The 25,300-nt window shown below is 41.4% G+C and overlaps 2 protein-coding genes across 2 annotated transcripts in view; one reads left to right on the top strand and one right to left on the bottom strand.

Moving 5' to 3' along the window:
• sik2b (salt-inducible kinase 2b) overlaps positions 1 to 1,440 on the top strand; it is a 58,025-nt gene extending 56,585 nt beyond the window's left edge. Inside the window, exon 15 of the mRNA XM_037677498.1 lies at positions 728 to 1,440. Coding sequence (XP_037533426.1) covers positions 728 to 1,349 — 622 coding nt within the window. The 3' untranslated portion in view covers positions 1,350 to 1,440. The remainder of the gene's footprint in view (positions 1 to 727) is intronic.
• A 10,948-nt stretch (positions 1,441 to 12,388) lies between these two features.
• ppp2r1bb (protein phosphatase 2, regulatory subunit A, beta b) lies at positions 12,389 to 25,015 on the bottom strand. Its single transcript, XM_037678166.1, has 15 exons — positions 24,902 to 25,015; positions 23,735 to 23,825; positions 23,545 to 23,645; positions 22,958 to 23,190; positions 22,633 to 22,780; positions 22,352 to 22,507; positions 20,668 to 20,782; positions 20,499 to 20,569; positions 18,733 to 18,867; positions 17,370 to 17,543; positions 17,192 to 17,252; positions 15,102 to 15,256; positions 14,138 to 14,280; positions 13,951 to 14,042; positions 12,389 to 13,844 (listed from the first exon to the last, which is right to left on the bottom strand). Exons 1-15 carry the CDS (start codon positions 24,977 to 24,979, stop codon positions 13,828 to 13,830), a joined length of 1,770 nt encoding a protein of 589 aa, XP_037534094.1. The 5' UTR covers positions 24,980 to 25,015; the 3' UTR covers positions 12,389 to 13,827.
• Between the last annotated feature and the right edge of the window lie 285 nt (positions 25,016 to 25,300).

Consider the following 25,300-nt stretch of genomic DNA (forward strand, 5'->3'; position numbering starts at 1 on the left):
ATGGATAATGGAAGGATGAATAGATGATGAATAGATGATGGATGATGTATAGATGATGGATGGATGTTGGATGATGGATGGATGAATAGATGTTGGATGATGGATAGATGGATGCACACACACTTACTTATTTTTATTTATTTATTTATTTATCTATCCCAGGGAGACCTTTGAGGCATCCAGCAGCATGTTCTGATTGTACAGAAAAGAAAACTGTTTTTAAACTTTAATGTAGCCCGACACTTTCTTTATCTTCCACTTGTCCCCCCTCGTTCTGATGAACTTGCGTCGCAGCATTCCGTCACGTCAGATTCAAGGACCGGTCATGGAGCGAGTGAAAAAACAGCCAAGGTTCAAAGACCAACTTTGGAGGGTCTTTAGAAAGTCACTATAAAATATTAAAGAAAACTACTGATTGGAAGCTGCTCACTAATTCTTCTTATTAATCACCATATTCTTCTAATTTTATACGTGTAAATCTTACTTTGTAACAAGGAAGTGCCTCCATAGAACCTGTTTATTAAGCTGTAATGGATGTTTTCTTACCTCCACAGTTACATGTAGCAGATTTTATTTAATAATTAGTGATGCAGGGAGATGTATAGTTAATTACAAAACATATAGAAGGGTCAATATTAGATATCAGCTTTCTTCATTTTTTATTCTGTTTACATTTTGCTCTTGTTTGTTTGTTTTCTTCGTAATCTTCTTGTCGTCTCTTCCACAGGCTGAACCAGAAGAGGATGTTCCTGCAGCAGCAGTCACAGAGCATGGGACTGCAGGCTTACTTCAACCAGATGCAGATAGCTGAAGGTTCATACCCACCAGGCAGTCCTGCTCAGGACCTGACGGTGCCTCCCAGTTCCCCTCAGGGCCCCACCATGTCCGCCAGCAGCCAGCCTCAGCCCCAGCAGCAGGGCAGTCCTCAGGCCTCTCCTCCATTCGGCCACAGCCTGAGTCCCCTGATGGAACCGAGCGAAGGCGTGGTTTATGATCCCTACATGAGCCATCACCACTACACCCAGCATCTGCCTCATGGAGCTCACCTCCACCACCAGCTCCACCATCAGCAGCCTCCTGATGCTTCCAGCAGCGGCCTGAGCTTCAGCTACTCTGTGGGCTGTGAGCAGCAGCCTCTCGGACTTGAACCTCTTCTACCAGACCAGTATGAGTTCTCCATGAACCCCACTTTGCTGCCTCCACTCGCCTCAGGAGAGGCTGCTCCTGGAGTTCTGGCTGCTACGGGGCAGTCAGACAACCGGGCCATGCCTGAGCTGCAGGGTTCTCTCCTGGACAGTGAGATGATGGAGACTGTGGACTCGCAGCATGGCTTCGTACTGGTCAATTAAAGCAGGCTGGCTCAAGAGCAGTATTAAGCACTGGGCACCTACACGGCACGGTGAGCGACGAGAACGGAGATGTAAGTGGAGGCTGTGAGAGGAGCAACAGGGATGGAAGCGTTGGCTTTTCTACAACTAATACAAACTTCATTTCCTGGTTGTGATAAACCTCAGCTTTTCTACCAGAATCCTCCTTAACCTCCTCGTCTCCTCCTCCTCCACTGCCCTGCCCTGCGAGGCCAGACGTGTGGTGCAGCGTGACCTTCGCCATGCTGATTCGGCGAGGCGGCGCTCGTCTGTGAGACCGCGGCGTGCGGTCCAGGGGGGCGGGGCGCCGCACGTCTTCGAGGCTGCTGGGGTGCAGCGCCTCATCTAAAACTAGTCTGAACGTGAACTCCTTTAGAACCTAATGAATTCCAACCAAAAGCACAAGAGCTGGCAGTGCTTTGTGTTTCAAACAGGACACGGTGGCAAGACTGGGTCACAAAAACACTTGTGTAGATTTTTATTTTTAAGATTTCAGTAAGTAGAAACCTGAGCAACAGAATAGCCCTCGTTTAACACGCTAGTATGAATATCACCACAAATTCAAGTGTTAATGTTGTTTGTTAGTAACGCACTATAATTTGCAGGCCATCGGGGTGGTCATGCATCGGTTACAACACTTGCTTTAAAAAAACAAGCGCCTCCTCAGATACTCTGAATAATGCTCGATTTGTGCTGTGAGCTGATGCAGGAAGGTAGAACGCAGTTCACGTGACTTTTTCTTCACATTGCAACTACTGATCTGGAGTTCTTTTGTACACTACTGATTGCACGCCGTGTCAGCACACCTGGTGATGCGATGAAGGGGATGACGAGTTGGTAGAACTGTGGCTCGTGTGTCTGCCTGATAAATGAGGGCTGATGGGACTGCGCTGAACTCGTTGCGTCTCTTTCCGCGGCAATACTGAAGCAATATTAATCCTGAATGTCAAGGGACGGTGAACGGAAGCCTCACCTGTACGGCCAGCTCTGATTGGTTCCCGCATCCACCTCAGATTCGTCAGCGGTGACATCACTTGGAGCTGATGATGTAACCAGGAGATGATCTCTCAGCAGTACGCCTGGAGACATCTGTGCAAAAGTTTGAGTTGTAACTTATTTTATAAGTGTTTTATTCAAATTAGACCATAAACTTGTTTCTTTATCAGTAGTTTTATAGAATATGCAGCTAAACCTCATGGCAACGTCACCTAAATTTGATATGAATGGCTTCTTCCTTTAAAGCAGCGCCAGTTCTCCTCCGTGAGGTTTTTCTAGGTACTCAACAGGATGCTTGCTTTGATTTTCTCAGAGTTGCTTCTGACTTGAATCCAGGACACTACTAGTATTATGTTAGTGCAGAAACTAAGCATCTAAATGTCGTCAAACGTCTGCACAGCGCTGTGTGGAATTGTCTTTGCACAAATTCAAAAACACGTTTTCATCCATTGCACAAACGTCATTAACTTCTTTTCATTTCAGCACAAACGGTACAGTTTGGTTTTTAAAGATAAATCACGATTTACATCACCACTGCTCCAGGCACGCCTCTGTGCAGTTTTCTTTTTTTAATAAACCATCAAAGATGCCCAACGTTCGGTTTCCCATAAGAATATTTGCTCCCTGACTTTGCTGCTGTGAGACAAGGATCAGCAGAACATGAGTCCCCTTGCTGGATCTGAATTAAACTTTGATTCATTTTTTCACAGCACTTAAATTGTTCAGTTTACCTGCAGCACACAGATGTAATTCCTTGACAGATTATGGAAACTGAATTAAAATGATGAGCATTAAGGATATACTGTAGCCGTGCAGCTGTTGGAGCTTAAAGAGAGACTCCAGTTTGGTTAAAGTAGAAATGTTGGGAAGAAATGTGCAACACATGCCTCTCTGAAAGAGCTCATTTTGAAGAAATAATTTAATCCTGACTGGAGTGACGAGCTAACGGCTAGTCCAAACGTAGCCAAGACCGGAGGGATTGCTGCTGACCTGAAACAGCTCAAGTCTCGAAGGTTTTACAGCCATTCACACAAACTCTACTTTATAAATCTAACAAAGTTAAGTCAGGTCCTCTGGGTGGATAAAATAAATTTAAATAACAAATTTGTTGAAATATTTTGTCTTTAATCCAAAGGACTTCTTCAGTCTGTGGAGCTGCAGTAAGTTCAGTCTTGAATAGTGGATCAACCAGTTCGCTGCTGACAACCAAAACCAGCTGCTCACCTGCTCAAGAAGGACCATCAGCCTAACAATGGATCATTAGCACACTGATGGCTGTTTACTGTTCACAGAGGGCTGAGTGATACTAGCAATCACAGCATTGTAAGAGGGGGACAGTTGAACCCGGAGGCCTCCACCCCTGTTTAATGATGGATGATTTCACAAAGATGGCCTCCTTTACTCCTCTCTCAAACCATCGTTCCTCTCTATCCAGGATATGAACATCTTCATCCCTGAAAGAGTGACCGCTGGCCTGGAGATGAGTGTAGACCGCAGAGTCCTGGCCTGATGATGTTGATCTTCTGTGCTGGGCCATCCTTTTGGCCAGTGGCTGTTTAATGTTGGCTGTCACCATCAAACTGGTCGACCTACTATGAGAAGGTGCTATTTATAAGACTGAGTTTACTGCAGCTCCTCAGACTGAAGAAGTCCTTCGGATTAAAGACAAAACGTTTCAGCAAGTTTTTTTTTATTTTTTAATCTGACCAAAATACCTTATTTAACTTGCTTAGATTTTTCTACCTAGATTATGGAGCATGCATCAGGATGATTTTTTTTTTTTTTTAACTTTTACACTGTTAATTCCAGCAGGAGTATTATGATATTCCTGCAGGGAGAGCTACAGTCTGGATTTTCTTTTTCGGATCAGAGTTTTCTATAAACAGTGTGATGCAGCGTTGATGTTGTTTTGGAGTTCTAAGACTGCAGTGATCTTCTTTGGTCCTGGACTTGCTTGGACTTATCGTTAAACTCCTGTTTCCCCCAAAACTCAGGTTTAAACAGCTATCTACAACAGGTAAGATGTTACTTGTTTATAGGTTTTCCACATCAATAGATCAGAGCTATCTCGTTAAAGTTTGTGGTCAGATTCCTTTACAGACGACATAAACACTCAGATTTGTAATGTTCACTCATCAGACTCTTGAGGTACAAATAAACAGTTTGGAAAATCCTTTACATTGTTTGATCCAAACAAAAAAAGCCAATGTTTCTTGTCCATCGAGCAGTCCACACCTCTAACGAGTCTAACGTCATATCTGCAGGGTTTTAACGTCTGTAAGCCGATATGATTCCCTCCAGCAGCAGTCAGAGTGCAGACTTGTTGAGAAACACGTCTTGTGGTTGCATTATGGTCCCACCCTCCACCCACATCAGCTGGATGTGTACATTCTAATTGGTTTCACCCACTTTTTTTTATTAACGGGAACAGACTCATGCCCAGTTTGTGGGTCGTGTTGGAAAAACGTGCCCATTAGAGAGGAAGGAGGGCGCTGAGGTGTGAATGAAATCATTCTGAGCACCGATGACGCAAAGAGTATTAAAGTGCGTTTTTCTTTTCAGTGGTCAGACTAAGATGTACAGGGTGATTTGTGGAAGGTGAATACTAGAGCACTTTTTGAATAAAATGGGGAAGGAGAGATTGTAGCGAGAGGAGGAGGAGGTTGTGGTGGAGAAAGTTGGGAAAGGTTCGTGTTGCTCTGTTGCTTCAGATGAAACGAACCACAGGAAACACCCTTTCTCCTCCTCTCTCCTTTTACCGCCCACCAAACAATAATGGAAACAAAATCAATTTCTTTCAAAGAAACACCAGACGTAGTGACTATGGTTTTTTTTTTTTTTACAATTTTGACTTTCTTATGGCGAGCGTTCCTTCAGAGGACGAGTGGTTCTGAAAAGGTTCGGTGTGCCTTTTTACTTTTCCTGTTTTCAGTCTAAATGAGGACTTTGAATAAAACAATTATTTCTGGTTGGACCCATTTATTTTCATTACTTCCTCTCTGTTCATTATTTGATTGTGTGTAGAGCCAGGTTTTACAAAGGTACCAAAGTCCTTCAGAAGTTTCCCTGTTCGACCTCACCGTGTGGAGTTTGAGCTTCTCCTTCTCGTTGGTCAATCAGTGTATGCCATATAAAAGTATTATAGCAATATTTCTCTAGATGAAGACTAAAGTCATGAAGATTCTAGTGGATGTGTTTCCAAGTACCATAATTTCACCTGCTGATAAAAACACAAATAAACTCAGTCAATAGAAATTCAGTTTTATATTCATTGATGTTGACCACACATAAGCTAACTTGCTGTTGAGATTAAAAAGGTTTATTGAACAGAAAAAAATGTGTCTCTCTTTTATTGTTTTATTATTTTTTAATCCAAACAGCTGTTTAACATTAATGGATAGATCCCAGGGGGAAATTGGAGGCACCCAGTAGCATGTTCTAATCACAGTATACAGAAAATAAACAAAATAAAATAAGTGGAATACACATACATTCATGATTAACCTATATATGTTCACATACAATACACATCTAAGCATATGTACATGTGAATATACATACATGTACACATGTATACTAGCATTCCTTGAAGAAATACTGCTCGCTGCCTTTTATGCCTGAGTCACAGCCTTTTCAGTTTCACCTTAAAAATAACATTAGCAACAATATCATGTCCCACTCGGCATACCGTAGATAGTTAATGACTCTCAGCTACTACCACAGCAGATTTTAGCTTGATGTCAGTAAAATTGACTGAATTTTAGCCGTTTTTGTGTTTTTCAATGTCAGTTGGCTGCAGCGGCCACCTTGAATTGGATTGATTTTTGAAGAATATTCAGAAATAAAGGTTCATCTAATAATTATTCCCCAAATGTTTCATTAAAATCCATCCAGCGATTCATGAGATATTTTGCTAACAGAGGGCCAGACACCACATAGGTGATAAAATTCGCAACTTGGACCCATGTGCAATTGGTTAGTACCCAGAATATGTTTTGGGGATTAGTGTCAGCCATCTGACCACGGTGCTCTTCTGGTTCTTTTGTTTCCAGGTGGAGAGGAAACTCGCACAAACTCAATAAAATCAAGAGAAGTAAATTCTTTTTACCGTTTAATGTCGATGAGGCAGGAAAAGTTACAAGCTCAGCGCTGAGGCGTCCGTCCGACCAGTCTTAACCTGGAAGCGGAGGCCCCGTGCAACAGAGCGCCCCAGCTTATGTTGGCCCATGGCTCCACCATCACATCTGGGGCGGACACATCTTATCATGACCTCATTGGTCTCATCTGTTTCTGATGGTGCAAGATGAGGTGTTGTGCAACTCTTAAGTGTTGGATGCAAGCAAACAAAAACGACTCCTTATCGAGTGTTGACCCTGGGATCACGCATCGTGAGCAGCTGAGACTGGTCTGATCTGTTCTGAACCAGGTTATGAGTCGGAGTAGACCAGATCGGGCCTCCAGCAAGACTAAACTTCCAACATTAGCTTCAGCAAAATTAACTTCAATGTCTGCAAATTTGACAGAATCGTAGCCATTTTAGTCTCAGGTCAGTTGGCTGGGACAGCCATCTTGAATACAGTTGACTCCAGATGTTAACCAGTTGTAGATGTCTATTTACATGTATTTTGTTTCTGGCTCACGGTGGACACTGGTCGATTTCCAGCAGTCCCAGTGAGAGAAGCAGTACACCGCTGGACACGTCTCCAGTCTATCACATGGACACATGGAGACAAACAACACTTCACCCTCTCACTCACACCTAGGGACAATTCAGAGTTACCAATGCATGTTTAACCTGCATGTATTTGTTTTTTTGTTTTGTTTTTTTTTTGGGGGGGGGGGGGTGCAGCCATGAGGAGAACATGCAAACTCCACGGAGAAAGGCCCTAAATCAATTGCATGAGCTTCTCCCTGAGAGGCAACAGCTTTGTTCCTCCAGCTGCATCTGTACTTCTTTCCTGCAAGTTCCATTAAAATCCATCCAGTGGTTCATGAGATATTTAGCTAAAAGACAACACATGCACTGCAGCCACCTGCCTTCACCTTTTCATGGGCCTGGGTATTGAAACGTAAATGCAGAGTTGATCTCTCTCTCACAAACACACACTCCTGTTCTCATCCAGACCAGCGGTGCTGTATCTTCACACTGCAGCTGTCTGATAGGTCCCCAGGGTTCAGCAGTGTGGGCGAGAGTTACCGACCTGGAAAAATGGATCTCACTGAGCACTCGGTTATAAACTGTCGAGTCACAGCGGAGCCTTGAATCACTTCATCCAGAAATAAAAAAGCACCCGAGGTGGTCAGACCATTATTCCTTCAAGGAATGAACGTCACTCTCCGCTTTTTTTGCCAGAAACCAAAGTCGTGACAGAGCTGCAGCCATTTTGGACCAGCCTTGTAACGAAGCCTGAGCTCTCGTGATAACACTCAGAGAGTTTGTTGTGAATGACTCTCAGCTACTACCGTGCCAAATTTGACCTCGCTGTGTGAAACTGAGGTAGAGCCATTGTTGTGTTGGCTGTGGCGGCCATCTTGAACTGGGTTGACTCCAAAGGTTAGCCTTATCCTGCAGGAAGGACTGAACCCTTCCAGCGTTTGGCTCTTATTTAAAACATCGTCATTATTTAGCATTAGCATCTTAGTCACTGGTGGGAAAAACAAAAAACTAAAGTCTGACTGGTCACCAGTCCAGTTAAATGACAGCAGTGTGTGACACTAAACCAGACAGCAGAGGGACTTCTCAAGGCTGTGGGAGGACAGAGGTTTGTTCCTAACCAACATGTCAATCCAATAAACCCACTCAGCCTGAGAACAGCTAATCCCACCAGTAGAGGGGGTGGGTGGGGGGAGGGGGGTGTTCATGGAAACCTGGGTTTCTCTTCTTTTCCTGGGTTGGAACCATGCACACAGCAGGCTGCGGGTCCAGGGTGAGGGGCTCACGCTTCTCACCTACGATGATCAGATTTCACCTGACCCCCTCCCCCCCCCCCACCACCACCACCACCACCACCAACATGTCCTCCCACGTCTCCTCCAACCCTGTCTTTACAATTCAGATGTTTGACTGAGAGCTGGGGAAAAAAAAGCACACTGATCTATTTTCTTTCACTCACGTCCTCCTTTGGTGTGAAAAGTCACGCTGTAGTATAACCTCATATCAGTGGCAATTTTTTTTTCTGTAACCCCCGCCCCCCCCCCCAAACACCATCATTTTTTCCAATGAAATGCAGTTATTTATAGCTGCTGCTGAGATCTCCAGCTGACTGACACACACACACACTCCTGTGACGAGACAGAATAAAGAAAGCTGCTGTGTGTGCATGCGTGGGGGGGATGCTTTTCTTCTTTTTTCAGTAAAATAATCACAATATCAGAGGCCCCTTTGCACTGAGAGGGCCAAAGTATACAGTAGTGACATCAATGGTTGTCATGACAACCGGAGGAGGGTGGATGACAACATCCTACTGCGTCTGTTTTAAAGCAGGAGCTCACCGCACCATTTGGGATTACAGTTGTGCAACAATGGGGGTGATCTGAAAATTAACTTTTGCATCAAGCCGTTTAATTAATACACGAGAAAAGTTTTTAAATTTGCAACAAAAAAAAGTAAAAAGAAAAAAAGAGATTTGGTTTGTGTTAGGTCTCTCTCAAAGGTCATTTTGCATCTTTTTCCCCGTCTCTGAGTTGAGCACATGCTGGCCAGCAGATGGACGGAGTCTAAAAAGTCCCAGCTCACATGACCCAAAAATGCCTGGAAAAAAAAAGTCGGGTCCAGAAATGCCTCTGAGCTGGAAGATGGAGTCAAACACGTTCTGCCTGAGTGATCCTCTGATCCTGCAGAGGAAGAAGACATGATGGGAAGAGACGCAGGAAGCTGAAAAGACAAGGTGACTTGAAGAAAACGAGCAGGCTGAGGGGGGGCCTGCTGTTTGTCATCTGTCATCCTGAGAGGATCTGACCTCACTGAGCGTGTGTGTGCATGTGCGTGTGTCATGCTGTGTGGGGGCTTTGCTTGACTCCTTTCATCATAAATGACACAGTCCTGGGAGGCAGCTGCATTGACGTCAAGGCTCTCAGCTCTGTCAGGGGCTGCAGCTGCTGAAAATCCTCCCCCCCACACACAAATATGTGGATCTAAATACAATTTAAAAATAAATAAATAAAGTTTGCTGTTATTTTTATTACCTCATGAACTAAAGAGAATTTCAGGGGTAAGTCAGCCAGGGAGTTCACTCCTGTAGTTTTCCAGATGTATTGTTAGAACTGCGGGTACGCACTCAATATAAACAAAAACATTTTGTCTGCAAACTTAATTGGATCTTCTGTGGACGTTGCCAAGGTGATTTATTTTCTGTAACTCTAGCTGCACAGATAAGAAAACACTTTTTTTAGAGACTTGTTTACTATCAACATGATAAAAAACGTTCAGATTTAGTTTTTACATCATGTTTTGTTTTACTGGTCTTCACTGGCATCTGTTCTCCAGCGTGTCTTGAAGCTGACATGCTCTGTATGACTTGAAAATGTGCTGCCACACCATTACAGCACTGGGGAAGCACAAAGAGGGCTAAGACAGATTTCAGGAGATTAATAAAAAGGAAAAAGTTAGGATTTGTGCCATGCATTTACTGCCCTAATCCTAGTCCTCCACTGCCCTTTTGCAAATTATCTAAAATAAATACCAGTGAGAGCATTTTGAAGCTGCTTGAGAAAACTCAAACATGTTTTTATTTTCCCACCATACTCCACTCTCAGCCAGCCCTCAGCAGTCCTGCTCAGCCCAGGCCTGTGGTCCAAACAGTCCAGAGGATCCTCAGTTTCATCTCCTCAGCAACTGCCCATCAGACCGTGTTCCTGGGGTGTCTGCAGGATGTAAAATATTACAAATAAAAAACAAAGCAGGATGCTCACCATCGTTATCGCATGCTGCCCAAGATGAAAGCAGGAATGTTTTGCTTGTGTTTGTCCGTTAGCGAAATATCACATAAACCAGTGGATGGATTTGGATAAAACTCACAAAACAAATACCGTTAACTGATCACCTGTATTAAAGTCAACCCAATTCAAGATGGCCGCCACAGATAAGTGACCTTATCGAGAAAAAAAGGACCTTAACTCAGCTAATTTTATAGATTAAAGATATTAAGCTAAAATTTGGTGTGATACATCATTTTGTCTTAAAACTTTGATATTAACAGTTGGCGTCAACAAGTCTGTCTTTTAGTAAAATATCTCATGAACCACTTCAGTGAAACTCACAGTGGCTGTACATCTAAAACTTAACATTTTGCATTTATTCAAGCAAAGCTCAGCCTTTAAATCAATGTTAATAATCACATCGTTCTATTAAACTTTCATATTGAACTTGTCCTCTCACTAATTCAGCAACACAGAGTCCATGCAATTTTCCCGCCCTTTAGAAAAATTCCAGTGTTGCCAGTTTCATTGACTTTGTGGTAAATTGCTTTGGAGCCAGATTGGCAGTTTGAGTTCACAAATTAAACATGTTTCAACCAATCCTTCATCATTATTGGGTCATAGCGAAGCTCCCCTGAACTTTCTCCATCACCGATTGGCTGTTGTCACCTGCTAGGGCGTTGACAACAATTACAGGTGAGGCGGCGCCATAAATTATTCTAGTTTTAGCAGCAGGTGGATCAGGTGTGATAAACCTAGCAGGAAGATGAAGTGGGGAAAATAGAAGTTACAGAAAAGAGTGGGAGAGCGACATCTGTCCATTTTCTTCTGCTAATCCAGCGTCTGTAGCAGCTCAAGTAGGAAGGCCCAGACTTCCCTCTCTCCAGCCACTTGGGCCAGCTCCTCCGGGGGAATCCCAAGGTCAGAGTCAGAGTTTCTTTATTGTCATTCGCACCTCATGTGGTACATGTGGTGGAGCGAAATTATGTACACAGGGTCCCAGTTACATCCAACAATAAAATGTATAAGAAAAACAGTAATAACATCTAAGATATGAACTAAGAAAAACATCAACTAAATATACACTAAGCACTCATAACATAAAACATTGAACATCAGCACTAACATGAACATGAGTCTGTGAGCAGATGTGCACGCATGAACACATCAACATTGAAACAGATCAGCAGCAACATGAAACAGATCAGCAGCAACATATGGTTTTTCACAGTGATTATTCTAGTTAGATTCACGAGTCTAACAGCCTCAGGGTAGAAGCTGTTCCTCAGTCTGGTGGTTCTACACTTAATGCTCCTTAACCTCCTTCCTGAGTGGGGCAAAAAGTGTGTGTGCTGGGTGAGTGGGGTCCTTCATGATGCAGGTGGCCCTCTTCCTGCATCTAGAGGTGTAGATGTCTGTGATGGTGGGGAGGCTGATTCCAACAGATTTCTGTGCAGCCTTTACCACAAGGTGTTCCCAGGTGAGAAACATGGTGCCTCCTGGGTCTCCTCCCGGTGGGGCGTGTCCAGAACACCTCACCAGGGAGGCGTCCAGGAGGCACAGATGCCCAAGCCACCTCAAGTGGCTCCTCTGGACGTGGAGAAGCAGCGGCTCTACTCAGAGTCCCTCCCGGATGATTGAGCTTCTCACCTCATCTCTGAGGGAGAGCCCAGACACCCTGTGGAGAAAACTTCAGATGACTTGAAAACAGGAAGTGAGTCCATCTGTTTTTAATTTTATGAAGAATGCTTTCAAACAGAAGTCCAGTGAAATGAATTGGTCATTCAGATGCGCTTCAGTTACTTTAAGTCAAAATGTGTCATGGAGAAGGTCCATCCAGTCACAACTGAAGTCATTTTCCAAACTGAAGCAGATTAAAGAACCATCTACAACAGGTAAGATGATGTTTATTAGCTCTAACTGAAATTGTTTTCTCACAGCTCACCTGTTTTCAAGGACTCAAAACTTGATGCAAACGTACTTAAAAAACAGTTTTACGTACCTTTTAAAACAGTATACGTGTTTTACAGGCACTAAAAGATTTTAAATACTTGATTTGCCAATAATCTCTTGTTGTCGAGACTGTGGTGCAGACAACTGGCGACAACTCGTTTGTGTTACTTTATTTGGATCGAGGTACAGCAGAGCAACTGGAAACAGAACTCAAAATACAAATCAAAGCAGTTTGTGATACAGAACAATCAACCATCAAGGTTTACTTGAGAGAACAGGAGGAGGGAAGAGGAGTAGGAGTTGTTCGGGGAAAGAAACATTTCTATCAACACAGCCCGTCCTATAAGCGCTCTCAGCTCCCACCCCCAAAATAAAACACAATCAAGTTTTATGTACATTCCAGCTCCCAATCGTTCTTTGACGGCACGCATCTCCACCTGCTCAAAGGTTTGTCGAGGAGGAGCCTCGTGCTTCGACACTTCCTCATCCCAGAACTCGGCAAGAATTGAGAACAAAAATGGAGTGGAACAGTTTTATGGTTTTATTCTAGTAGCTGTTCTTAGTTTAGTTTTACGCAGCGTTAAACAGAATGCTGTCACTTTACACAACAAGGCAGGACCAAAACAATCGAGGCAGACTTAAAAAAACAAAAACAACAACAAAAAAGTACTTCTCAAAATCGTTAGCACAATGATTAAGAGCGACGCCAACATTAAGCTGAAAATCATAACCGACTACTGCTTTCCACTCTGGTTCATCAACAAAACCATCAGGATTTAGATGAGAGGTAATTATGAGTAATTGCTAAACTGGGCTGGTCCCCATTACACATCTTCTGTTTCACCAATGTGTGCCACTGCAGGGAACAAGCAGTGCAGGAGGACATGACGGTCTGGTGGATGGACATGGGAAAGTACACTGCGTGAGGCCGAGGAGTACACCGTTCTTTCTCAGGGATTTGTACAATTCGATCCTATAAAGCATTTAGGAAACAACGGGTTTGGTCTGGTGGGAAAAAAAAAACAAACAAAAACTAATCGACCTACACAGATGTTTCAATCACTTCTGTGAAGAGCAACATCTGTACCTCTGGGGACAGAGTTCAGTCGAAGGGCTGAATTAGGAGGAAGCTTATCAAAGTGTTTGCTTTTAGCTTGTTGCACCAGCTGCAGCCAAACGTTTCCATCCAACAGAGGGAAGTCCAGCAGAACAGGGTCCTGCTCAAACACACACAGTTTGCAGCAAAGCTTAGGAACAACAGTGGGTTAGAGGGAGAGGTAAAGGAGGGGAGGAATGTGAAAAGGGTTCTGGTTAGAGATGTCTAGCGAGTACAGCAGCACACTAATCAACATGCACCACTTGATTTTAAATCATACTTTGCTCGAATAAAAGCTCCAATTTACAGCAAAGAGAGTGGACAAAGAAGCCTGTGCTGAATGACTAGACATGGAAGTAAAAAAAAAAAAAAAGAAGTTGTGTGGGGGAGGGGGGCGGGGCATTTTCTATACAATAACCAGGTGTTCCTGAACATCAATAAATATATTGGAGAACTGTTGTTTCTGGGGGGTTCTCTGGTTTAGACATGTTGGGTTGATTATGCCAAGGCCAGAACTGTGGAGAGACAGAGAAGAAGAAAACCTTTAGTGCACTGTTAATGTTTGAAATGTACAAGTCATGTGATAAAGTCCTTCTACAATAACTGAGGAGGAAACCTCACCACTTATGGCCTCCTGGGCAAAGTACTTGACATCCATGTCCGAGTCGGAGGCAAGCTTCTCCAGCACTGGCTTCACTTCTGTTTGAAGGGCGCTGAAGGTTCAAATAAAAAAATAACATCAAATGTCGTTGTTGACTTTAAAATGACCCAACAGGGTTTCTGTTTAGAATTAAAACAGATAACATACTTGCTGTCCAGGACCGGTCCGATTTTTTGAAGAGACTTGGCCACATTGAACCGCACATTGGCCACCTGATCGTTGGACATCTTTAGGACCACTGGAAGCATCTGTTTGGTGGTGATATCCTGACCACAAGCCTCAGACAAAGCCTGAGAGCAGAACACATCAATGTTTACAGGCCAGGAATAAAAAAACATGTTGTATTTATGGAGTTTGGCCTAAACATGTAAAGCTGGACTCATACGCCGTTTGAAGTAAAGACCTCTGCTCTTGTCTACGTAGTTGAGATGTTTTCTGCATGAACAGATAATACTCGATACGAAACTGCAGAGCAGAACTCCTAGGAAGAGACTCTCCCTGGAACATGCTAGAACAGATTCCTTCCCGCCACTTTCTTCCCTGTAAAGATTTTTGCTTCTCTCACCAGACATTTTACACACCGTTTTGAATTTGCCAACTTGTCACAGAGAGACCGTCACTGCTGCCGGCAGGCGGTGTGCAGTAACGAGCGAGCACAGAAAACATGTCCCTATGCTGCCCAGCTGAGGTGCAGTCCCTCCAGGAGTCACGGTCTCTGTGCACAAAAACTGTACCACCTCCTCCCACCAGTTCTTCTCCCATTGCTTGTATTTATAAGTTTTACTGGACCTGTTGTAAAGATGGCTGGACTTCCCAACAACCTCGACCAGCTGTGCCTCAGAGATGCAGTTAAAGAGGAATGACATCACTGCAGTTCACCAGCCTTTCCATATAAACACGCCCATAACCAAGTTCTGACCAACTACACAACATGTGATGCAAAACCCATAGAGACAAAGTTCTGACCAGACCGAGTGTCAATAATGGGCTCCTGGAGCTCATGACAGAACAAAATGTTGCTGTTTTGGTCAGGGAGAGCAGATCTGGTCACTTCTCGCAGAGTATGAATCCAGCTTGGAAGAGAAGAAAGTCAGAAAAGCTGCTGGCTCACGTTGATACAGAACAGAGTGGTCATCCTGTGGAGGTAATTGGGGTCGTTAGCCATTCCCAGCACTTTGGGCACAATGGTGTTCTGCGCCCACTCCGCTCCGAACTTCTCTACGAGCTTTGTTAAGTTAGAGGTGGCTGCTTCACGGATGGCATACACTACGGTGGAGAAGAAGAAAGGAAAAAAACAAACATTTAGTGTTTTGTCCTCTCGTCACTATTGTGTCACTTCGGGTCAGTTATTGTCAATTAAATAAAGTTTGTAGTTTAGTTCCAAAATAATTAGAACTTTCTTTTATTCCTGGTTTTAGGATCAACCCTCACCCTAAAAATTATTTAATACATGATCTACGCATTATATGTATTACTGAAAATACTGTAGAAATGATTACCCCCGCCCCAAAACAAGGCTTGCACAGAAAAATTGATGTTTGTTTATATATATATATATATATATAAACTCTAAATTGTCCCTAGGTGTGAGTGAGAGAGTGAATGGTTGTTTGTGTCATTTGTCTCTATGTGTCCCTGTGATGGACTTGCGACCCATCCAGGGTGTCCCCCGCCCCTCGCACAGTGATTGCTGGACATGGGCACCAGCAATAAGTGGGTAAAGATAATGGATGGAGATATCTATATCTATATCTATATATATATATATATCTATATATATATCTATATATATATATATATATATCTATATATATATATATATCTATATCTATATATCTATATCTATATATATATATCTATATATCTATCTATCTATATCTATATCTATATATCTATCTATCTATATCTATATATCTATCTATCTATATCTATATCTATATATCTATCTATCTATATCTATATCTATATATATATATATATATATATATATGTATGTATGTATATGTATGTATGTAAATGTATGAATGAGTAGCGCGAAACACCATAAATTGTCATTATGGGAACAAATTGATTTCTGTAGTCTTATGTAAGGGTGGCACAGCTCTAACCCCAGCCATTCACACAGAAACTCACACCAACAGCATTCCAATGATGTAATCCAGCTGGCTCTTTGTCCTCATCTCTGACTGGAAAACTCAATGTCAAGAGAGCACGACTTGCACAGTAATGATTCTGAGAGACATACCATGCAGCAGGGTGTGTTCACATGCATACAACTTTTAAAGGACTTGAATGTGATGACTTCAAGAACCATTTAAGCTGCAGAGGAGGTAACCCCTTACATGCACGCACACAGTTTTTTTTCCTTCTTTTAACAGACCAACACTGATTTTTTTTAAAGTCCAAAAATAACTACATACATTAATTACAAGTGGTAGTCTTGAAGAGGAAGTATGGTTTAAGAAAGAAGCTATTCTTGGCAAATGTCACTACAGAAGCAGATTTATCTCACACATTTGTGACCTGATGTAGCTGCACACAGAAATCAGAGGCAGCTGCTGATTGTGACGTCTCACCCCTTCTTCAACCTGCAATCGTTTCAGTTCATGCACTAGTTCTCACCAGCCTCCCTCTTTAACACTAAGGTTCAGCGGTGTGCTAATCAAATACAATCAGAGTAGAACGAAAACAGCCTGCTTACTTGCCAGATGAATGAACAAGTGATCATACAGAAAACACAAGTGACAGTTTTAGACTTTTAGGGATCAAGAACTTTGAAAAATAATGTAACCGTGCTGAAGTTATAAGCATAAGCCAGTGTAACCTTCCACCCATTAACTTTAACTGCTTCTCCTTTCTGAGCTGTAGGTGTCCATCTCCAGTAGTCACTGTGTGAGAGGTAGGGGACACCCTGGACAAGTCCACAGTCTCCACAGAGACAAACAACCATTCATACTCACACCTAGGAACAATTTAGAGTTGCCAGTTAACCTAACATGTATCTTTTTGGGGTGCGGGAGAAAACCCGCACCTGCACAGGGAGAACAAGAAAACTCCACCTACAAAGGCCCCAGGCAGGGATGCAATCCTGTGACGTTCCAGTTGAGAGGCGACAGTTCTACCAACTGCACCACCGTGTCACCCAGCAAATGCAATCACACCAGCACAAAAGTGTTTCAGAGTGTCTGCTCTGACACTTACCATGATCAATAAGCCAGGCCATACAAAGGGTGTTGAGCTTCTCATCAAAGAATTCCACTCCCTGAGGAAACAAATCAGAGACACTTTTAGGTCTTTGAAGTCATTTAGTTAGCACTTTTCTGTTTTAAATAAAACATGCATTAGGATGCATTTAAAGTTGTTTTCGTATTCTGCTCACCAGCTGTCCTGCCAACAAAGGCATGTACTCTATGATGGCCAGGCGGACCCTCCACTTTGCATCTTCAGCCAGCTCGACAATAGCTGGCAGCAGTGACTGGGAGAGCTGACGGATGCCAATCACCTCGTTCACGCAGTCCAGGTTGGAGATGATGTTGAGACGCACCTCAGGGCACTAAAACAACAGGTAAAAAACTATTACTACTACTTATCAAGACAGGCATTCGGTTGTTGGAGAAAACATCCAATGCGACCGCTTCTTACCCTTCACAAACAAACATCTCCTAAATCCAGTCCAGCAAAGCCACTTCAGCTTCTCTAAACAAACAAAACTTCCAACTAAACTGTTTTCCCAGAATAATTTTCCAGGTTTATACACAAGAGCCTTACATGGTGATCTGCTTTAGTCCCAATTTAAACAAAACAAAACAAAAAACCGACAACTTGGACATTAATGGACACAACTAAACATACAACTTAAGCAACAACAGAAAAGTAATAAGACTAACCATAGCGACAAATTGAAACATCAAGCATGGGAAGTCTGCAGAACATCCTCCACTATGTCTGCTTTAAAGACACTCTGATAAAAACACCTTGCAATAAAATATGTAAGTCAAAGCTGGCAGTCACCACTGTAATCTAATTAGACACTCTTGGTCGTTATGTTTGTGCTTTAAAGAAAATGGGCCATCTTTAAATAGGTCTAAGGAGCAGCAGTGGGAGAACTTATCTTTGTATTTAACCTACTAAACTCAAAGCTCATCCCAAACTGACATTACAGCAACACATTTGGTAAGATGTGAGAAGTTTGTGTCAATCTAGATTATTGGATTAAAAGAACAACATACATTCATTTCCCAAAACAAAATGTACTCAATTTACACTTGAATCATTGATAATACATTTTGTTCTGAAAGACTGAATAGTTTTAAAATATGCCTTCGACTGACAAATCAAAAATGGCAACATAGACGAACAATTGTGTTCAAATTAATAAATTAGTATCAGATGGTACAGTCCCCACATTCCCTTCCAACAAATAAAAATCTACCGTAGTTAATATTTGTTGAATTTTTTATAATCACCATTTCCTCTACACTGTCCCATAATTAGTCTGTCTCAGTTTGACTGCCAACTGCATGAATCACTGCCCTCCTAATCCTGAGGCAGTCGGGTGCTTTGCCATTGTGGCTCGTTTCAGCCGCGCAGAACGCAATGACAGAAAACTTTCACCATTTTTTGGAAGCTTTTATCACAAATCCTCTTAAACAAATACCAGTTTGGAGAATATATATACAAACAAACAAACAAAACAAAAACCCACCACTGGGCCCATATTGTCCAATCTTCATTATAGTTACCTCGTCCTTAAGCTGAGTCAGGAAGAGAGGCAGTAAGTGCTCTATTGTGTTATCCTTTCCTAGGATGGTGGACAGGCCCATAATGACGGAGGCCAGAGCAGACTTCACATGCTGGTTGGTGTCTGAAACGAGTTCCTGGTCAGGGACAAGGGAGACAGAGAAATCAGTGAAAAAAGTAATAAGGAAGGACTGCAAACAAATTAATCCCCTGCTATGTGATATTTAAAATCTATCAAAAAAGGAGTTCTATTTAACCCATGTGTAAATAGACAACAGAAAATTCACTATAGAGAAACTTGTATTTACAGCTCATAAGGGCTTGTGTTTGCATGTTTTTAGTTTCCAAGAATGTGTGAAAGTTTGTTGCTACCTGTATAACCTAGTTCCACAGTTGATATGTTGACAGAATAAGCAGCGACTCTTTTTGACACGGTTTGGTAGGCAGCATTTACAAACATGGTTTTTAGATCCAAGTATTTAACAGCAGATAAACCTGTATTACCACTTTTAATGATTGAAAACACTAATATGAAGCACAACTTGCTCCTGTCAGACAACAATGGTGCCACCTGCTGTTCAGAATATGAACAACACAAGCTGAAGACAACAAGGATGCACATTTAATACACTGCCAAAAAACTAAATAAGATACAATTAAGATTTAATTAATTAATCAAAAATCAAACTAATCAAAGCGCATAGAGTGTGTACAAATTGGACTTAAACCAATAAGTATGTTTAACAATGTTAAAGGTCGTAATACTGGCTTTTTGTTTACAATCTCAAACGGTCGTCTAAAAACTCAGAAATTACTAAGATACAGAAAACTGTTCTCTCCATTTTTGAGAAGCCAAAAAAGAAAAAAAACAAAAACAGTGTCAGCTCCACAAGGCGGGAGTCTACATGAATATTCTTTTGTTGAGAAATAGCACTTCACTTAAAAAAAACAAACAAAAACAAACACCATGTCTATGTGCTGCAACAATGGTGGTAGAAAAAGGGGAGTAATTTTGTCAGTGCTATGACGATGCCTAGAGAAGTACGTACTCTTAATTTCCTTTTTGTTTGTATTAAAGTGGGATGTTCAACAGAAGAAAACATTTTTATAAACTGATATTTGAAAGTAAAATGCAGTATCAAGTAAAATGTAACGAATACAACTAATCACTGGGTAGCAACTGGATCATAACGAGATTCCTCAATGTTGTGATTATTTTTTCTTTCTGTAAAGTAAAATTATGACTTCTCCCAACAGACATACAAACACTGCAAGATTAAATACACACAAAAAAAAAAAAAAAAAAAAAAAAAAAAAAAAAAAAAAAAAAAAAAAAGCCTCTTTTTATTTCTCATGCCATTAACCACTCACAGCAATTCAAATAATTATTTAGAGCTGGGGTCCCCAACCACCAGACCCGGGACCAGTACTGGGTTGCATAGAAAGAATAAATGTTTTGATTGGATTTTTTTTTCCCTTTTGTGCAAATCTGCAAGGTATTTTATTTTGAAAATCGATCACTTCTGCCTATGCACTGGACTCGGTTGTCGTTTCTTTCATGCACGGTTTAGCTCTCAAACTAATTTTAGCATTTTGCACTTTATTGTGCTTTGTTATGCGAAATGACCTCCCCTCACACAGCTGCTGCTGGTCTTGCATAAAACCAGTCCGTGCTGCAAAAAGGTCAGGGACTCCTGCTCTAGTGAAAGTAGAAGGTGAAGCGACAAAGAAATGCCACAATGTGGTGGACAGAAAAGTTTTAGTTTACCTTGACACAGGGCAGAATGTGAGTCATGATGATTTGTTCACGATTGTCCTCTGGGAGGTTCTCACAGAATTCTAACAAAAAAGAAATGACAAAATGTTAATCACACCTGACTAGAAGCTAAAACAAACGCCAACCACGTAGATTATCTTTCAAGAGTCGTCCCTCTCACCTTTGACTTTGTTAGCAGCAGCAGCCCGGACCTCGGCTTCACAGTCTTTCAGAAGGTTTTGGAAAGCTGGGACCAGGTCGTTCTTAGTAATCTCTGGCCCGACTGCTTTCTGGAGCTACATTCAGGGGAAAAACAAAAATCTTTTAAATAACTAAATAAATAAGTTGAAAACATAACATCCAGTATGAACACTGCTATTCAGAGTTTTACCTGAGGTGAGATGGCTTGTCAGATCAAACACATTAATCATTAAAGCTTTACCAGTAACAGGTCATTTACCTACTTGCTTACATTACATCCTGCTGGTGAAACTATGAATGCCTCTTGTATTAGCACAATGTTACATGACTGACTGACTTAAAATAGATCAGTCATTCACTTTTTTGGTAAAAAACAAACAAACAAAAAAACACCATATAGAAAACTACACGTAGGATTCACCTTTTCTGGATAGCATTAATCCCAATGTGGGCCTGTAGAGATTTTATTTTAGTGCAGCCTTGATCTGTCACTACCACTTTCTCTACACCACTACAGCTAAAATATATTTTTCCTCATATCTGGTTAAATTGAAAGTTATGTTGCATAAATCAGTAAAATCTTGCTTCACTATAGTCACGGAGGTTCAGTTAAGTGGCAGCTTTAAAGTTGCCAAAATAAAGAACAGATTACACTGCTTTTTTCACACAACACTACAGCTCAACAGGACATTAAAGTGCCTGTGACATCAAAGTTTTGTAAAAAAAATATAAATGCATTTTAGAAAGGTAACATTAATAATGTATTGCAAAATAAATCACGCTGCTGAGACGAACAGTCGTTGAGATATTTGCATGAACAGCAACTAGAAGTTATGACAAAAGGAAAAGCCTGCAGGTAAACGGAGCACTGCTACAGTGACTAACAACAGACAGCCGTGAAGAATCTGACGTTCCTTCAGATTATTTTCAGTCGCTATCCGAGAGACGTAGAAGAGTCAGATTCCAAATAACATTGTTTCAATAAACAGAGACCAGAGTTCCCCTTTGATGTCATTTCCTGTTTCACTTTGGCCAAGCCAAGTAATAGAAAAGTCACTGAAGTGTTTGTACTACACCAGATCGCTTAAATATTAAGATGTTTTCCCCACTTTTTGTATGATATGCATGTCACTGTCACTTTAAAGTCTATTTTCCTGCAAATATATGAGGTCTTCTTTCACCCGTTAAATAGGTAGTTACAATTAATTACAATAGTTGTAGAGGCAACATCCCAGGGCGTGCATGTGGGCTGCACATGTCTACAGTACAATTTCTAACCCTAATTTACCGATATTTGGAAATGTATAACAACCATTTCAAATATTGATCACCTCATTTAACAGGTAACTTTAACTGCTGTTTGTACTTTCTTTGAATCTAATTATAAACACCCTACAGAAAGTACATAAATGCAAGTTCACAACTGCTTTACATAGTAACAACTTCCACAGTGAGGTGCGCCGTTGCTAGAATGACAGCTAGATAAACTGGATTTAGTTTGAGAAATATAAACCCCCGCAACTAGGCTAAATTTCAATTAAGATAATAGGGGTGGGGAATTGTGCAAGCAGATTTCTTTCAGAAACCTGAATCATTAAAATGTACAACTATAAAAAAGTATCTAACATTTAATCCATCTCTAAAAGAAGAGTGCATCTGTTTACCTCGGAAAATTTGTCAGCCACCATGTAACGGACCCTCCAGGATTTATCTTCTGCAGCCTGGCGCAAAGTTGGCATTACAAGCGTCTCCAGATCTTCTTGAGGCAAGAGAGTTGCAATACTGACACAGGCCTCCACCGCAAGCAGCCGCACTGAGTCCTGAAGGAGACAAATTATTAGCATCAGCATAGCTATTCCTGAGTAAACTACCAGATAAACTTTACCTAGATTGAACAAAAAATAATGCAACACCAGTTGATCAGAACAAAGACAAATGCTCATACCTGCTCATCTGAGGCCAAAGCAGTGAAGAGAGGAATTATGTCTGTTTTTACATAATCCAACTCCAAGACTTTGGCAAACTCTCCCAGTTTGGACGCTGCAGCACGACGCACCATAGGAGTATCGTCAGAGCACAAGGTGCGAAAATGCCTGGGAATAATCACAAATTTAGTTTAAAGCAATACGAACCATACAGCATAAAACTAGTTGTCTAAAACAATCCCTTTAGCTAGGCATGAAATAACATGTCTGACTATTTTGCATATTGGCTAATAAAAAATCTAAAGCACTAAACAAATGTTTTTCCTCCTTTACGAGGTCACTTACTGGCGAATTTCAGCCTTAACAGTGCTGGAGACACGAGGATAACACACACTAAAGAGGCCACAGGCTGATGTGCGAGAGGTGAACCAGTCACCGCTGGCCAGTCGTTTGACTAAAGGCTCAAAATGAACTTCCAGGTCAACTGGAGAGTGCTCCTGAGAAATCTTTCGTAGGGATTCCACAGCTTTGTCTCTGACCACCGTCTCTTCCACTGTAGCAAGACTCTCCAGAGGAGGCTGAGTATCAGAAGGGAATGAGGTTAGAACAAGTAAAAAAAAAAAAGTGCTTCTGCTCCAGCAACATACAATATAATCATTAGTTACAATAAATATAACATTGTGGATGACAATATTGCTTTTTGAAGGGGTGCCCTGTTTCAAAGAGAAACATTGTAATCACAAATTCTCACTACTTAAAAGAATGGGACATGGAAACCTTGAAATCTAGAGGCAGGGTAACACACACACAAAAAGGAGTCAGCCCAGCTACTCCTAAAAACTACACACAACTCTTCTTAAAAATACATTAACAAACATGTCATTTTACAGAAATTGCTAGCATTTTTGTAACTTTAAAACAGCTAATCTTACCAAGAGACAGTGGACGTACTCTGGGCCTCCCACCAACATGGTGAAATTACCAAGCTGCTCTGCCAATGCCAGGAGCACCTCATCCTCATCATAGATGGTGTCTTAAGGACAACAAAAAGGTTACGAGGAAAAATATAAATAACTTGTTATACATATAATGACAAGACAGACAGCTGGTATATTTATTTACCTGTGAGGAAAGGAAGAAGTTCGGTTCGAGTCCTCTCTACACCAAGAGCTAAAGCGATTGTGGACAGCTTCTTGATGCTGTTAAGACGTAACTGTACACAAACAAGACATAAACAAGTAATTGGTACACAGTCAATAATGAACACATTCAACCACCAGAACAGAACTGTTAGTCTATTAATACATTAATAACAGAATTTGCTAGAAGCATTACAATGCTGATGAGATGCTTGCTAAGTAATTAGCTAGCCAGTCACTATCATTCATTCATTCAACCTTTATTTATATTTGTTAGTCTCATTGAGTCACAGGGACTCATTTTCAAGAGACCCGTTTTAGACAGATAACATACGAAAAGGTACAAACAACAGTAATTCAACAAAAAGCGGTTTAAATCAAATAAAGTTATAAACACAGTCATATCAAGATGCTATATATAAAAACGGTAAAATACTAAAAACAAGCACACGTTTGCTTTGATATTTCTATGGACATTATCAAATGTTCAAAATTATTCAAAGAAATCAAAGTGGACAGCTTCAGATCTTCACGATATCTTGATCTTCAGGTATTAAACAAGACGCCCAATCCCCAATTGCTCCCCGGGCGCTTACATACATGGCTGCCCACTGCTCCACCTGGGTGTATCCCAGGTGTGATGGGTTAAATGCAGAGATCTAATTTCGCCATTGTATGGGAACATACAATGATGACAATCTTAGACTTGCACTGGCTGAAGAGAAACGAGAAACTTGAGAAATTAACTCAACCCACTATGAAATTGAACTTAGTTTTGAGTTTAGCTTTATTTACTTGGTTGTCGTCCTGACACATGCTAACGATGCAATAAAAATGTTAGCAGTTGAATCAACAACCTGGGTGGTTAGTATTAACAATACGTACAATAAATCTCATGATGATAATACCCATGTAATCACTAACTAATCAAATACGCTTTAACCCATGGGTCCGGAATATACATTTTTGTCGCAAATTCCAAGAAAACGCACGATGGTTCAAGCAAAGAACGCCCGACAGAACATTCCCGACAGGCCTCAGTTAGCTAGCATGTTTGCTAATATGACAACTCGCATCCAGATGCCTGGCTAAAACATTACTATTTAAGTCAGATGTAAGTATAATGTAATTCATAAACTATAGACACAACCTGAACGTCTTCATTTCGCAGTTCATCAATAAGAACGGCGATAGGATATAGAGAGTCGTCTCCATCAGCTCCTGCCATTTTGGATTCTGCTGCAGTTTTAGAATGGCGCTGCTGTGCGGCACTACGGGGTTTCTTGCCTGAGCTCTGAGGCTGCAGGGTCCACCCTCCTTTGCTGCTAATGCTGCGTTCAAGAACGCACCGATAAAAAAGCTACAGTGGTTTTACTAAAAAAAAAAAAAAAAAAAAAAAGTTAACTTCTTAAAAATATGAATGCCAGTAAAAGATTAAATGCACTCAAGAGTACAGAGGCTAAATATTTTCTCTTTGTTTTTTCTTTTTCTGTAAACGTCTCAAAATGTTTTATTACACAATGCATTTTTCCAATTCCATATTCTATTG

This window comes from Nematolebias whitei, chromosome 6 (assembly GCF_014905685.2).
Source record: "Nematolebias whitei isolate Nwh7 chromosome 6, NemWhi1, whole genome shotgun sequence".
Taxonomy (NCBI): Eukaryota; Metazoa; Chordata; class Actinopteri; order Cyprinodontiformes; family Rivulidae; genus Nematolebias; species Nematolebias whitei.